Genomic DNA, 15,663 nt, shown 5'->3' with positions numbered 1-15,663 from the left:
CCCCCCATGTCTTATTTCCAGGGTAGGCTGTGAACCACCAAAACCCTGCATTGAATCAGTAGTTATTTATAATTGATTAATTCTATTTGCACTTTGTTGTAAATTTTAAAAAGCTTGTTAGTTATTTTATTCTGTCACCCTTTTTTGATTTTTAAATGCTAATATAGCACATTTCATTGCTTTACATTTGTAACCCATATATTTACATTTAACATTAATTTATTTAGCAGACACTTTTCTCCAAAGCGACTTCCAATGAGCTCTCTAGTGTTATCAGCCCACACACTATGGGGGAACCTGAACAGCATCTATTTGGACTGTGGGAGGAAATCAGAGCACCCAGAAGAAACCCATGCCGACACAGGGAGAACATGCAACGCAGAGACTGAGCGGGGACAGAACCCATGTTCTCTCGCACCACTCAGGCATTCATTCACTCACACAATTTTCTTTTATCTTACATTTCTTATTTATCTTTTTTATAGTAATACAATTTGAGAAACCGATCTTAAAAGTACTATATAAAATAAAGATTATTATAACCTTGTCTGCATTATCGTTCTTATAATTGCTCATAATGCTTGGGACCCTTTTCTTACTGAGCAACGTGTAATGTTTTAGTTATGATACTGATTTGTAAACAAAAAGCTAATTACCTTTAAGAGAATTTTGTGTTCTATCACTTCAAGTTTAAACTGATAGGTAAGGCTTCCCTTTTCACTTCAGCATTGTTTTGCACTAGGGCTTATTGTTATAATGCATCAAAATTTACTCTGATAAAGAGTCGCAAGATTTCTGAGAGGTGCTTGTGAGGGGGCACACAGCTACAGACGGTTAAGAGCCATGCCAAGTGAAGGAGTGTTGCTTGTTTTGTGCAATGCTCAGGCTCAATTTTTTAATTGAAATTTTAATGCTTGTAGGGGGGGTTCCTCATGTGAGTTGAGAGATTGTCAGGTGAGTTTTAGAGTAAATATTAGTTTTGTTAAAAAGACACTCTTTATACAACAGAGGCCTGTACCTCTCTAGCTTACATACCAACATGTACAAACATAACATCTCCTTATACTTTTCTGCATATCCCAAAGCAACACACACACACACACACACACACACACACACTTTTCTATTTGTAATGTGTGCAACTTTAGATTTTCGAGAATATCAGTACTATGCCTTTCAAATTATTTACATACAACTTTCTTAAATGTACGTACATGTTGCAGTATACATCCTGTGTACACTCTCCGTCTATTATTATAACTTATATTCTTTCATCTAAAGCCAGTTATGTCACCAGATGTTACATCCTGTGTACTTTTTTTGAGGGGACAACACCTCGGGCCAAGATCTGGTGATAAGGGCTGTGATTCATCATAGGGACAGGCTTACCCACCGCCACCATGCCATGCACCCGAGGATCTGCATGCAAACCATCGAAATGCTGTTATGACACAGTGGCCACGTTAGCCAGGTGTTGTGCTACATATGTTAAGATAGACATGCTTGTGGAATACAAAATCATTTTCCATATCAAATTATTACCTAGATATTTACTTTTAATTCCACTGTCAGCCATACCAATTGCATTACAGATATCACAGGCATGAAAGCAAATAAACTTGAGAGCTATATTTTAAAAAACACAGCTATTTGTGCTGAGCTGGACATCACAATAATGTAACTATTAGCAGACATAGAAAAATAGCCGTTGTCACAAAGGGGAAGACAATGTTTCTGAATATATTTTATGAATAGATTCACTGATTTGTAAGAATGTGGACCCCAGGACACTGTAGTTCTTAAGCATATGCTGTTGCAGCTTGAAGAACGCTGTTACTAGAATAGGCTCTAGACCACCACAGCTCTGCACTGAAAAAGTCTTATTGAGAATTTTTTATTCTGTAAATTGAGGAACATTTGTACTATTAAGGTTTTGTTGATTGTGATGTAATGGTAAATGTGATTTTGCACTTTCAAACAACTCGAGTTAGAGACAGTGCTGTTAGGTGAGCAGCCCATGTGTCGGAGCTCCTGCTGATCACCACTAGAGGGCGATGTTCTTTACCTTATGAAATTCTATGTATCAAAATCATATCAAAATTCAGCTTTTGTTTTTTATTTTGCAGTCTGCCTACTGATTTTTAATTACATTTACATTGTAATGTACAAGTAATTACATTACATTTGATTATTTCCTATCAGCTGTAAAATTATGTCACAAAACTACTACGAAGATAAAAACCCTCAATTTATGGTTTACCTGTCCTGTTACTGAAGGAATATGAGTTATGTCAGATTACATGTCATATGGCAAGTAACTGGGCAACATGTAAGTGCTAATTATATGAAATATTCTAGTAATTTAGATTTTAAGTATCTTTTGCTATCTGTCAGTTATGACCTTATCACACTCGGCAGTATTCCAACCCAAAAATCCTGAATTGTGTTTCTGCACATCTTCAAGGGGGTGCTCTCTTTATACCTGGAAATTCTGCACGTACTATTGTTGAAAATATTGGGGGGGCACTGTTTTCTTCTGCTGCTGGGGGGTGAATCAGTCCCTTCACTAATTGGAGGCAATAGAGCTGAAATTCTTAATTAACTGTCTGAGCTGCAGTGATGTTAATTATACAGTGTGAGTACCTAAACCAGAGCTCCTTACACTTGGGGAAAAACAGCCAGCAACTGCCCCCTCCGCACCCGCACCTCCTCCCTCCATCATCCACCATCCTCCCTCGTTTTACCTTTACTTCTCCTGTGTCTGAGCTCATTGCTTCATGACTACTAACTTTAACTGCCTCTGTGTTTTGAAAAACCCATTTGAACACACTGGGCCCTTGTGATGGAGATGAAGAAGCTGGATGGCGGTAGCACTCACAGGTAACTGATGTATAGACCTGAGTACCAAAGCCAGTCGCAGAAGCACAGCACAGATGCCTGCTGCCTGGAAATGGAATTAACGTTTTCCTCCCACCTAATGCATCAGTGATCTACTCAGCCTAATCCTCTTTTAAGAGAGGGTTGATTAGCAAGCATGACGCTCGGTATGAGCCATGTGGCCATTAATAGACTAACTTAAATTTTAAAGATCTCAGTCAAAGTTGTGCACAGTGCAGTGAAGGTGTGCTGGTCACTTACTGTTATTGGGATTGTCACCGATGATGTGGTGCCGCCCACTCCAGTACCAAAGCAGCAGCGTGGCGTCCCTGGAGCCTGACACGATGTAGCAGTCGCCACCAATGTAGGACTCTGACCGGGCCAGGCATGTCACCACATCCCAGTGACCAAACACGATCTGAGTCAACTTGCCTGGTGGGGGATACAAAAGGGATGGCTGTGTTTTTACCACATGTACAGGTACACTTCAAAACTGTAATTGCTTTGTCTTTTATTTACCTCAAAGGAATAAACAACTGGATATCTGAGTTCAGACTTTCACTTGTTTCCGTGGCGCCGGCACAATCGTGCGCTAACCTGCGTCAGTAGAGTGTATGGATAACGAAGCATTTCTCGCCCCATCGAAAGGATGGACAGCTAAGAGCTAATTTGTGGCATATTTGAAAAGCTTTGTGCTAACCTGTCTCTGTGGAGTAGACACGGAAACTCTTGTCCCAGAAGCCGCACACCAGGATGTAGCGGTTGTCTGCCGTCACCACGAAGCAGTGTGTGTTGATCTGAATGCTCTGGTCCACCAGGTCTGTGATCTGTCTCTTATTTGTTCCAGAGTTGTTGGCTGTGTGTAGGGAGTTGGTAGAACATAAACAAGAGACAGGAACCTGAACAGAACCTTGAAACCACTGTCTTGTAATGTCCTTGTACACACTCCAGGGACATACATTCCTGTCCTATACATTCCAGACAGGTGGTCCATAGTGACCCCCAAAACACAGCCCTGACCCAGCACTCACCAATCAGGGGGTCCATCTCAATGGGCAGGTGATGGGACTGTTCCAGTGAGTACCCCGGAGCTCCTCTGAGACCTGCCACACACGTGCATAGGCACAGACACAGTATTTCAGCTGAGAGGATCTATGCCAAATAACACACACACACATCACACACCTGCTCTTCTCTCACTGCTGGTTCATGGCCTTCAAAAATGGAAGATGGGATATGGGGAATCACTAGCAAGTCTCCAGAAAAGTTTATCAATCTTTCTGATTCGGGAGCAAACTGAGGTCTACAGGCTGATTCGAAAGGAGAAACTAACATTGTATGTGCAGAACACCTAAGAAGGTCTTTTTGGCCATTAAGGCTTCATTCATCCTTTTAGAACAGGACTCTGGGTTCCAGAGCACAACGCTTTTGCAGCTGTGTCAGGACTGAGCGCTGCCTATAGGTCAGGGGTCAGAGGCTGCTTCCTTTATGGTAGGGTGGGGTGGGGGTTTGCAGGCAGCTCCTTGTGTTATTTTTATTCACACACGTCTAAATGGGAGCATATGGAGGCACTCGCCTCAAAACCGCTTTTACCTGCCACCCTCATTCCCACCCCAAGTTCCACTGAAACCACTCTTACCAGCACAGACTGACTGCTGAGGAGGACTTTTGCCTGGGAATCCATGAAAGCAAAAGCAGATACTCCATGCAGTCTGTGTGTGTGTGTCTGTGTGTGAGCGCAGTAAAGCATATTGTGTGTAGTGAAGTGTACCACAGGGGTTACACGGCCATATTTGTGTTTGTGACACGAAAGAGGTTCTTGTATGTACATTTGTGTGTAGTTGAGCACATGTTTGTATGTGTGTGTGACCATAGCGCTTCTGGTTTGCGCAGATATTCACAGGCATTTACAGTAGAGGACTGTGTGTGTGTGTTCACTGTGGAAGGAAGACACCGGACCAGCCCACTTACCCACTGTGTTGTGCCAACGGTTAACGGCAAAGAGCCGGCTGCAGGTGACAGTCACCACGGCAGGAACGGTGAGGTGGGGCAGCGTGTTGGCAGCCACGTGCGTAACGGGTGAGTTTGAGGGGAACTTGAGCACCATGATGACATCTTGCTGCATCTGGTCCTTGAACATGAGGGCACTCTGTGGAAGGAAACACTGTTGAGTAGAAGAGAGAACAGGATGGGGTGGAGGGGGTGGGGGCAAAGGGGGGTTGGCAGAGCAAGAGAAGGGAGACAGAATGGGGAAAGGTAATTAGTGTGGATGTCGGAGGTAAAACAAGGTACAGACACAGAATAGGGGTAGGGGGCATGGGTCTGACTGGGTACCTGGGGTGCCCACTCATTAAACCAGCCTCCATACCCACCCCACACAAAGGGACTGGCACAGAGGCAGGATGGAGGATTGAAATCCAGGGCAGGAAGGAGGAGATGAACTCAGAAGCAATCATGTAGCATGGAGTAAAATACATGTACATACATGTGAAATACAGTCACTGCTTTACCACCAACGGGCTTCAGTGAATTTGAGAACTCTTGCTGCTATGGCATCTAAACTGGATCTCTGCTTACAACCATATATAGCCATATATTGTGGTTATTGATCATGTAATGTGATATGATGATCAAAATATAATCAACTAATGTCTTGGCTTCAAAGTGCACCTGAGGTTGATCTACCCTATTTGAATGAATATTATGTAGTTTATCTTATGACCGATTCTTTGAGTGAAATAATAGCTGCTAATTGAAAACATGGACTCGCTATCAGATTAACAGGTGATGTGTATAAACAATGTATGGCACATCTTTGTAACCGTAAACATTAATCTCACAGGCCATCAGTTCTGAGGCCACTGAAGTATGACCTTCAAGTCAAGTTTTACCTCCATATACATGAGATCCCAGGCCTGGCGACAGCAGAGCACCTGAGGGCTGGAAGAACCACGGGTGTCTCATATACAGGACAGAAATGGTACCTTCGCTACTCTGCTCACACCAGGCCCCTGGCATTACTACTCACACACTGTTTCATGGCTTTGGTGGAACACCGAGCTCTGTCAAGGTGGACGTTTGTTGAGCTGGTTTACGTTTACATGTGTTTACATTTAGCAGACGCTTTTCTCCAAAGTGACTTGCAGTGATTTTACTATGTGGTATCTAGCTGACACCTTTGTTCAAGGTGGCTTAGTCATTCCATACAACTCCCTACAGTCGTTCGCCCATCCCTACACCACAGCATTGTAACACACACACACTCACACACACACACTACGGGCAGTTTAGAGTCATTAATCCACCTGTAAGTCATGTTCTTGGACTGCAGGAGGAAACTCACACAAACCCAGGAAGAAAGAACATGCACAGTCCACACAGACTGAGTGGGGATCGAACCCATGTCCAATGACACAGCCCAGGCACTGTGAGACACCAGTGCTATTCACTGCACAACTCTGCCTCCCTGGATCTGCGTGAACGCTAAAGGAATAACTGGACTAATGTGACGTGACGCAAGGCACACATTGTGGCTGTGTTCGCTGTGACCCTTGTGCGCAGTGCTCCCAGGAGTTCACCAAAATGTAGGTACACATCCTTGAAGTGCAGCTCATTTTCGAGAAGTGGGCAAAAGATTTACACTGCACACAGGAGCAGAACAATACTAGACTTCCTCTGGCTGCTGTCAGATGTCATTGGTCAGACCTGTACACTGGAACTCCCTCATTTCTGCCTCACACTCTCTTGCTCTTTCCCCCAAACACAAATGTACATATGCAGGTACATGAAAATATTCAAACATGCGTGTGAGTGTACACACATGCACACGCGCACACACACACACACACACACAAACCCAAGCATGCCGTGTGTGCTCACCAGGTGCATGGCAGAGCTGCGAGGCGGATGTGGCTCGATAAGCAGCTGAGACGGCGTCTGTCCAAAGCCCTGGATCTGCGCCTCCATGGCCTGCGGGGACACGAAGGAGCCGCTGTCACAACCCGTGTGCGTCAAAGTGATGGGTCAATGCGAGCAAACCCAAACTCAGCCATGCCTCAGGCTGTGGGGGTTGATGAGCGCTTCCCTATCGCCCCCTCCCCCCCTGCAGAGTCATCCAAGTGTTAGTATTTGAGAGACAAGCCTTTTCCTATTAACATGCTTGAGTTGACCATTCCCACTGCCAGGCCCGCCAGCCCACCACAGCAACGCTAACCCAGAGTGGCAGGCAGCCGAAAGCGAGGTGGACCAGCTCCTCCACATGACTGTTCTTGAAACAATCGGACAATAAAGCAACACACACACACACACACAGCCAGGAAAATACCTTGATGAAGGAGGGTTTCAGGAGGAAAGTGTTTGGGTCTCTAATGAAATATGGGTCAGGGAGCTTCTGGGGTGGGGGAAGAAATGGAGAAGAGCAGTGTTAATGATGGGGTGGGGGGATAGTCGCAGAATTGAACACGTAGGAAGACAAAGGACGATGATCCTGGGTAAAGGCCATTGCCACCAGTGGAACGGGTAGGGACAAGGAGGCAGAGTAAGGATGACTAAATCAGTCAGCAGTAACGTAAAGGTGTGTCACCTCAGAGCTCAGTCTTGCTGCCCCATTCAGCTGTATAAAAAAAAAAGACACTGCATAAAAAGGTGTGTAAAGCAATGAAGCTGGATGAGAACTTGATCGTGGCTTGATAATGCCAGGGACACAATGGAAGAGCAGCACTTCGTGAGCTAGCGCACACTGACGGCAGAGGGTCACGTGTTCATCAGTTGTTTTCTCTCATTTTGTCATTCCAGCAGCAAGCAGCCCGTAATCCTTGAGCGATCCAAGTCCCTGCAGTGCAGCATCCAGGCAACACACATTTCGGAATTGTTCCAAGTAGGGAAACGGGTAGCCTTGTTTCGCACATTTCAAAATCGCTGATTCCCAATTCCGAAGTGTTGTGTGTAACGTAAATTCTTGTCACGTGACAGCAACATATACTAAGAAATGGTGAAAATTCCTGGCAGAAAGGAATAATGGAGAAGATACAAACATTGTTATTACAAAAAAAATTTGGGTTTGTGTTTTTTTTTTTTGTTTACCAGGAATCTATGGTCATGAAGGGAGAACTGGGGGTCTGTTATTGATGTGACATTCAGTATTTGGTTCTTTTTAACTGTCTTCACATGCCAGTATGCCCCGAATGTCAATACACTAATCTTCACTGCACAGAGCCAAAAAAGTTGTCCTCTATCTCACCGTAGGATCTCCGGCACTTAGCAGCCCGGTAATTAGTTTCATGCACTTCAGATTCTCTGACGGACGCCGCCATGTTGCGTAAGCCATATGCTGATTCCCCTCGCAGCGATGACAGCTGTGGGCGCAGGGAACGCAAAACATCTATCGTAATGCAGCGTGCGTCAATCACTGCTCTCCTCTCCAAATTCTCCGGACATCAGGCCTCAAAGGTGAAGCAGCCGTTGTGGCGGCTAGCAGCGTGACGACGTCTTTGGGGCTGTTCAGCAAGCCTGGACAGAGAGCAGGTACGCTCGTAGATAATTCCACTCAAATAAATAAATGGAGACCACTTATAGGGAGGTCCCACCAGTAGCCTCTGCATGGCAACTCGGCTCATTGTTGTCTCCAAGCCTTTGCGAGAAAGGACATTATCAGCCCTCTGACCCCTGCCATGTGAGCTACTTGGATAGATAACCAAAATAGCTCATAAATTAAAGTGCACGACCTTTTGAGGCATGAATAATTTTTATGAGGTGACAAATATTTCACATTTTAAGTGAGCTAATTTTAACTAAACAATTGTTCTATAACAACCAAAACAGGTTCTCTTAAAAAAAAAAAAAAAAAAAAAAACTTGGCTTTCACCTCAAGGACACTGGTGACAAAAACAAAGAGGAAGAAACACAGGTGCATAATTTGTCTTGTTTCGTGATGGGGTGGGGGTCAGGAGTGGGGTGGAGGCTGCGCACCTGAAAACGCTGTCGGGACTGACACCAGAAGCGAGTCAGCAGGGGGGGTACAGGATCGAGCTCGGTCGCCTGGAGGCGTGGATCCTGTCAGACAGCCCCCGGCCGTTTAATTTGGCACCAGGAGAAGAATTATCTCCTCTTCTGACCTCCAATATCTTGACATTTTAATGCCATAATTGCAGCGGTCAAAGCAATGGCCGCTTGACCTGTCAGGTGGTAATGAATCAATACGTGGGAACTGTTTCAAACGCGTTTGGGGAAAACATGCTGCGCTTCTCTCATACATCTGTTCACCTGTCTGAGTCGCTATGATTCATTCGAGCCACCGCGGAAGATCAGGCCCTCCATATCACTGCTATATTATTACTTCGCCTACCATTTCTATTATTCTAAATTACACTAAACTTACTACTGCAGATACATCTACTGCAGAAGTCATCTGTAAACATGCATCTATAGCCCATCTGCCAAATATTGCCTTCTTGTTTATAGCTCCACTGGGGCCTGACTGTGGCCATTCTCCTAGGCAGTGAAGCCAGAGGACCAGCGGCAACACTGGGTGTTCCAGAGGGGCTGCAGCTCTGTGCCCCGTCCTGCCCCTGACCGAGTCCCCAGCTGGCCAGGCCCATCTGCGTGCTCAGAGAGCCGGAGCAGGGGACGCCGAGTGAAAAGCTTCGCCCCGGCAGAAGGCGGCAACAACCACAAGTGAATGGTATGGATTGGGCTGATGGGAGATGTGTAGCACGGCTCCATGTCTTCGCAAGCAGGGTCACCCTTCACGACTCCTTTCCATCTGCTGCCTCATTTGTGTTAAGCGCTCACTTGCTCTCGTTACCGTAAACGCGGTTAGGCGTCCTCCACAAGGAGCCAACAACAGTTGCGCACGTCGCCTGCTGGTAGGAAGGAGCTGGAGTCCTTCTCACAGTGATGGACACGGGGCTTTCGTAGTGCTCAGTGACATCACCTCGGTGAAACGCATCTGCATCGCTCCTAAGTGGCCTGGCTCTCCATCACATAACACGGTGGCAAGAGGCACCTGGCTGGGAGTGACAGCAGTGTACCGCCGAACTCTGGAGCCCAGAAAAATATCAAAACCTACAGTATCAAAGGCATGTAAAAGTGAACGAGGAAGCACCCCCAGCTCCCTGAATTCCAAGCATGGCAGAAAATGAAAGCTCCCTTGACATGTTTTTTAATAATTAGCACAGGCAAAGTCAGCTTCTGAGTGATTTGCATGCTGGTCACTTGATAAATAAAGGCGCTCTCAGAAGTGACAGTATATAAATGGCTTCTTTTGCATACAGCAGATGGCGGATATCACAGGGAGAGAGAGCGGCTGGAGCTGCGGGCGAAACACTGCAGGCCAGCTGCCGCCGGCTCATTTTTTTTCAATTAAGCCGTTTGCGGCAACTCCGGTAAAATGTGCGCCTGATACGGAGACTATTAATGAGCTGAGAGGAACAGCGTTCCTCGGGGTTACGGGAGCAGTGCTAACATTTAATCAAAGTGCACAACTGAAGCTCAGATGACTGCACCTCCTCTGAGACGAGGGCTGTGGGACATGCAGGGAACATATTTTTCTCCTACACAGAAAAACTTTCAACCCTTGCGTAGGCAGGAGTCACGGCAAGTTTGGGATCCTGTGCCGGATCTTGACGCGGGCTGATCGAAGCGGGTTAACTGCACATTAGGCACGTCATCCGCATGTCAGCGGTGTCACGGAAATGGTGCGTTTATGAGTCAGCATGTCCACGGGGCACATTGGTGTGGGTAGAGATTGACGCCCGTTTCACGGCACACAAACACACGGAGAAGAACAGGCGTGCTGCGGCGGGTGGGACGCAGCATGGGCCGTGTCATTGGACAGCAGCGGTCCGTCATCGCGGCGACCTTACCTCCCGCAGCACCGGGTCGCTGATGCTGTCCAGGTTGACGGTGCCCTCATACGTCAGGTAGTGGAAGACGTTGAGGGCGCGTACCGCTTCCGGTCCTCGCTGCTTGTAACCGAAAATGAGGTCGATCCACTGGTGCAGCTGACACGACACAAACTCGCTCTCCAGGGCCTGTCGCACAGAGGGGCCCAATTAGAGGCGAAGGCATTGCAGTGGCACAGAGATGCGCGACACGCCTAGCAGCAACACTGCATACACAGCACAGAGCATGGAAAGGAACTCTGCAGAGTGCAATAGCAGACTTTTCATTTCCCACATAAACTCACTGCAGGGATGGAAAACGCGTAAGCACAAGTGTTACACCATGGACACTTTCAGAGGATGAAACAACCACATAAAAACAGAAACACAGGCAATATAAACATGTCAGAAGTGAATAAATGAGTAAATAGCAATATAGCAAAAAGGCATGGATATAAAAACAAAAAAATCAGAAAGCCAATGCACAAGGTATGTTAATGAACTAATCTGAAGTGATCCGCTGTAAACACACGCTAATGGCCGTGTTGCAGGAGCACAACGATTCACGTTTGTCCTACTAAGAACCCAATGCTGCGAAAAGCATTTCTCTAAGGGGAGAAATGGTTACATCACAGTAAAGCAGGTCTGTCTGGTTACTCAGAGACACTCCCAGCACACAGTTCCACCCCTCCTCCGGGTAGGTGGTCACAGCCCAGCCCAGCGGAGCTGCGGTCGCACTCCAATACACTTGTCACACACGCAGATGGACACGCAGAGAGATACATGCAGGAGAGGAAGACGGGGAAGGATAGAACTCATAAATGAAGGACGAAGAGACTGTGACACAGGGGGAAAGACCTGTGCGTCAACATGCCTAGAGCACCCTAGTGCCCTCACCGGGACCTGTCTTAGTACTCTTGCGGAAAAGCACTAGGGCAGGTCATCAGTGATGCTGTGTGGCAGTGCACCTGTAAGCCCTCATCGTACACTGTATGGGACATGGTAGCACCGAGAAAGCACCTGCCACACTCACAAAGCACAGACCACTGCAGGACCCCCTGTGAGCCGCCCACCTCCCCGCCAGGGCCGAGGAGGCGGGTGGAAAGGTCAGGCCTGCGTTGTCACTCACGCTGAAAAGGTCAAGTGGCCCCTCCCCTGACTCCCTGGCCTCCCAACGGGGTGCAAACTACATATACAGCCACCACACTCAGAGATGGGAAAAGCAGTCTCTATTTTTTATCACACACACACACACACACACACACACACACACACATTTTCAGAACCGCTTGTCCCATACGGGGTCACGGGGAACCGGAGCCTACCCGGTAACACAGGGCGTAAGGCCAGAGGGGGAGGGGACACACCCAGGACGGGACGCCAGTCCGTCCCAAGGCACCCCAAGCGGGACTCGAACCCCAGACCCACGGGAGAGCAGGACTGCGGTCCAACCCACTGCGCCACCGCACCCCCTGTTATTTTTTATCATTTAAGCTTTATCCTCAACTTCTGAGAGTGAGCGCGTGTGTGTGTGTGTGTGTGTGTGTGTGTGTGTGTGTGTGAGAGAGAGAGAGAAGAGTACAGTATGTACCTTCAGGGCCCCACATGTCCTCATAGGATGAGAGAGAGAAGCAGGCTGAGCACACACTCTACTCTTGGATGCCAGAAAGAAGGAAGCGCTGTGCTAGGGCAGCGCACATAGACACAGACACACGCGCACACACACACACACACACACCAGAGCCCCAGCCCAAAGTAAGATTGATGAAGCCGGAATTAAGGTAACATTATAGGGGACACTTACTGCTTCTGGCCTACAGTGACATCACCCTGGTCGGGAGCAGATCACATTAGTATCGAGCAAAGCACTTTATTAAGGGCTTCATGAATAAGTCAGGCAGATGTGTCTGTTTCCACAATGTTGGGGGGGGGGGGGGTTGGGTGACCGGGGCTCTGTGGAAGCACCTTAAAAGCAGACAGCCCGACGCAGTGCAAACCCCACTGCCGTGAGGCTTCTCAGCATGAGAAAGGGGACGGATTCCATGCTTCTGAGGTACTTGATCCCCTTCTCCACAGCCCAAATGGAGCATGGAGGGGTGTGATTTGAAGAGAGGGGATGTAATTCATGGTTCCGGTGCCTCTGTCCCATTTCCCGCTGAGCGAGTGGAAACATTGTGGTTAAGGGTTGTGCTGCTTTACCATCCGATTGATCCGGACAAAGTCCTCTGGCTTCTTGGCCCAGGGAGGCAGGTCAACGTCACACACCACCGTCCTGTCATCACGTAGGCCAAAGTTGTACCCGTTGCTGTTAACAAACATCTCCGGGAGGTAGTAGAACTCTGGTATCAGCTCCTGTTTGAGAGAGAAACGGCGAGAGACACTGCGTGACGGACGCTTCCTGCTTTGCCTGGCTTTGCTGACTACTTGACCTTGTGAACTCGCTGGATGTCCTGGCCATCACCTCCCCGCCACCAGTACTACACCCCTTTTATGATGACCCCACATCCCACTGCCCCTGGGGTAAATCACATCTCATCGGCTTAAGCTGCTTCTTAAGCTGCTGCTAAAGTTCTAATTACCCAGAATGCATTCTGAGAGATGCCTCTTTACACTGAGGCATGTAGATGTTAGGAATGTGACCCTGAGTTACACCCCCATTGCACAGAACCCCAGAAGGAGAATTTCAGAGCTAATCGCACTACATACTGAGCACACCGTGTACGGTGCTAAACAAGACCCACACACAGAGCACAGGTGTGCTCTTGAGCACATAAGTAAATATAGGTATAGCGACACAGGCTTGTAACCATGAGGATGTCAGGTCAAGTCCCCGGAGGGGAGCTGCAGTTCTATGCTTGATCGAGGTACTTCAACTAAATTGCTCCAGTAAAATACCAAGTCGTACAAATGAATGAAAGCAGGGATTCTTACCCTTTTTTTACCCTCACATCTCACCTGAGAGTGAACTTAATGTAAACCCCTGACGTCCTTCCCCAAAGAAGGCTGTGCAGTAACAAGCAAGCAATCGAAATCTCCCTAGGTATGTAGCTATATTTAATTAATAAGAAATTAATTGCAGCAATTCTAATCGAATTGTATCCAGGGAGAACGGAACTGGGATGTAGATGCTGATGAGAAACCCCATGATGCAAAATAAATTGTAAGAAAAATCTGACAAAAAAAAATCATTTAGTTGTTTCACGTCGTACCTTTCCTCGGAGGCACCTCGCGACTACCCTGTATCCCGTTTGCGCCCCCAGCAGGACACATCCCACAGGTTCACGAGCCCTGAGTTAAAGTGCAAGTTGCTTCGGACAAAAGCACTAGATGAATAACAAAACAACAACGGTGAAAATACGAACTTCTGCATGTTAAGGAATGAAGTGCTTTGCGAGGACAGCATCGCGAGGTGAATACAGTATCAATGTGACCTCGTGACCACGGATCCTGGTTCTCCTCACTGCTGCCCCAAACACCAGTTGGCCCTCTGTGGGTTCTCCAGGTACTTCCTCTCTCCCAGTCCTTCACCCTGTGAAGTTTCCTGCAGTAACTCAGTCCTCCCCTGGCAGCCATTCATTCTGCCATCGCCTTCATAATGGGCTAACGAGTCAATCACAGGAGCCTCTATTAGCTCTGCTGCTTTCCACTGTGTCATCGTAATGACATTCTTGTCAGGCGCTCTCAACGCCCGCATGCAGCGGGATTCCATCAGACGTCGGACCCCCCGTCGCTTTCGAGAGCGAGCTGAGAGCTGGGGGTGCCGTCTGGAGCGCCTATGGTTTGGGAAGCCTGCAGCCTCCCCCCTGTGCCGTACTCCAGGTAGGTGGTTGGCATTGCAGGCGAGCGCCACTCAGCTCTTGGGTGAGGAGGCCGTATTTCCTGAGCGAACTTCCACTTCCAGCACGGAGGTTCTTACTCCTTGGCAGAGGGGTAAATCCTGGTAAACCAACTCTCTTAAATGCAGGCTTTACAGCCTTCTGAACATTTGGCAGTTTTCCCTGCTGTTTCAATCAGAGAAAACGTCACTAATGTCGGCCTTTATAAAAATGGCACCAATAATACAAATAAGGGGGGCGCGGTGGCGCAGCGGGTTTGGCCTGTGCCTGCTCTCCGGTGGGTCTGGGGTTTGAGTCCCGCTTGAGGTACCTTGTGGCGGACTGGCGTCCCGTCCTGGGTGTGTCCCCTCCCCCACTGGCCTTACACCCTGTGTTGCTGAGTTAGGCTCCAGCTTGCCGTGACCCTGCTTGGGCCAAGTGGTTTCAGTCAGTGTGTGTGTGTGTGTGTGTGTGTGTGTGTGTGTGTGTGTGTGTGTGTGTGTGTGTGTGTGTGTGCGCGCGCGCGCAATACAAATGAATGTAATGAACTTTAAAAGTGAACATTTTTCCTCCATTCATTTTTGCGCAAACTACGTCAGTTTTTTTTCTTCCCGACTATTGAAGACATGCAGAGGAGTACAATGAAAAAAACTCCTGAATATCTCACATCCAACCCATTTGTGCACCTATACACTCTACCTCTACCAAAAATACTGTGTACAATAGCCGTGTGTAGTGTTTACTTTGCGTACACTGTGTGGTCTGTACACAGCTGAGTACAGCCCATGTAATGTAGAGTGACTGCATCTACTTTCTGCTCTTTTTTTGTGACATTAAGTGTTTTGAGACAAATCCTGCAAGATCTCCAATGCACCGTATGCGTGAATGGCAATAAAGGTTCTTCGTTTTGATTTTTTTTTTTTTTTAAACAAGTAAGAATGGCTCCCTATTCAGTGTAAATACATCCCATTTCACAAGGCATTTAAATATTAGTCTCAAAATGTTTTAGTGAGCAAATTCCACTGCTCTCTCACTCACTCAGTTTGATGCTGCTGCTGGGTTGTATCTATTTTAAGCCATATAATGAGCCT

The 15,663-nt window shown here is 47.4% G+C and overlaps 1 protein-coding gene across 1 annotated transcript in view; it reads right to left on the bottom strand.

Moving 5' to 3' along the window:
- The window catches only part of LOC108941708 (neurobeachin-like), a 215,912-nt gene that overhangs the window by 10,434 nt on the left and 189,815 nt on the right, over positions 1 to 15,663 (bottom strand). The window contains exons 47-53 of the mRNA XM_029255524.1: positions 12,957 to 13,109; positions 10,740 to 10,907; positions 6,757 to 6,846; positions 4,849 to 5,041; positions 3,909 to 3,980; positions 3,578 to 3,733; positions 3,139 to 3,309 (exon numbers count right to left, since the gene is read on the bottom strand). Of these exons, the coding sequence (XP_029111357.1) occupies positions 3,139 to 3,309; positions 3,578 to 3,733; positions 3,909 to 3,980; positions 4,849 to 5,041; positions 6,757 to 6,846; positions 10,740 to 10,907; positions 12,957 to 13,109 (1,003 nt within the window). The remainder of the gene's footprint in view (positions 1 to 3,138; positions 3,310 to 3,577; positions 3,734 to 3,908; positions 3,981 to 4,848; positions 5,042 to 6,756; positions 6,847 to 10,739; positions 10,908 to 12,956; positions 13,110 to 15,663) is intronic.

This window comes from Scleropages formosus, chromosome 10 (genome assembly GCF_900964775.1).
Source record: "Scleropages formosus chromosome 10, fSclFor1.1, whole genome shotgun sequence".
In the NCBI taxonomy this organism is placed as follows: domain Eukaryota; kingdom Metazoa; phylum Chordata; class Actinopteri; order Osteoglossiformes; family Osteoglossidae; genus Scleropages; species Scleropages formosus.
The sequence above is the reverse complement of the archived record's forward strand: the minus strand, read 5'-3'. Positions and strand labels throughout refer to the sequence as shown.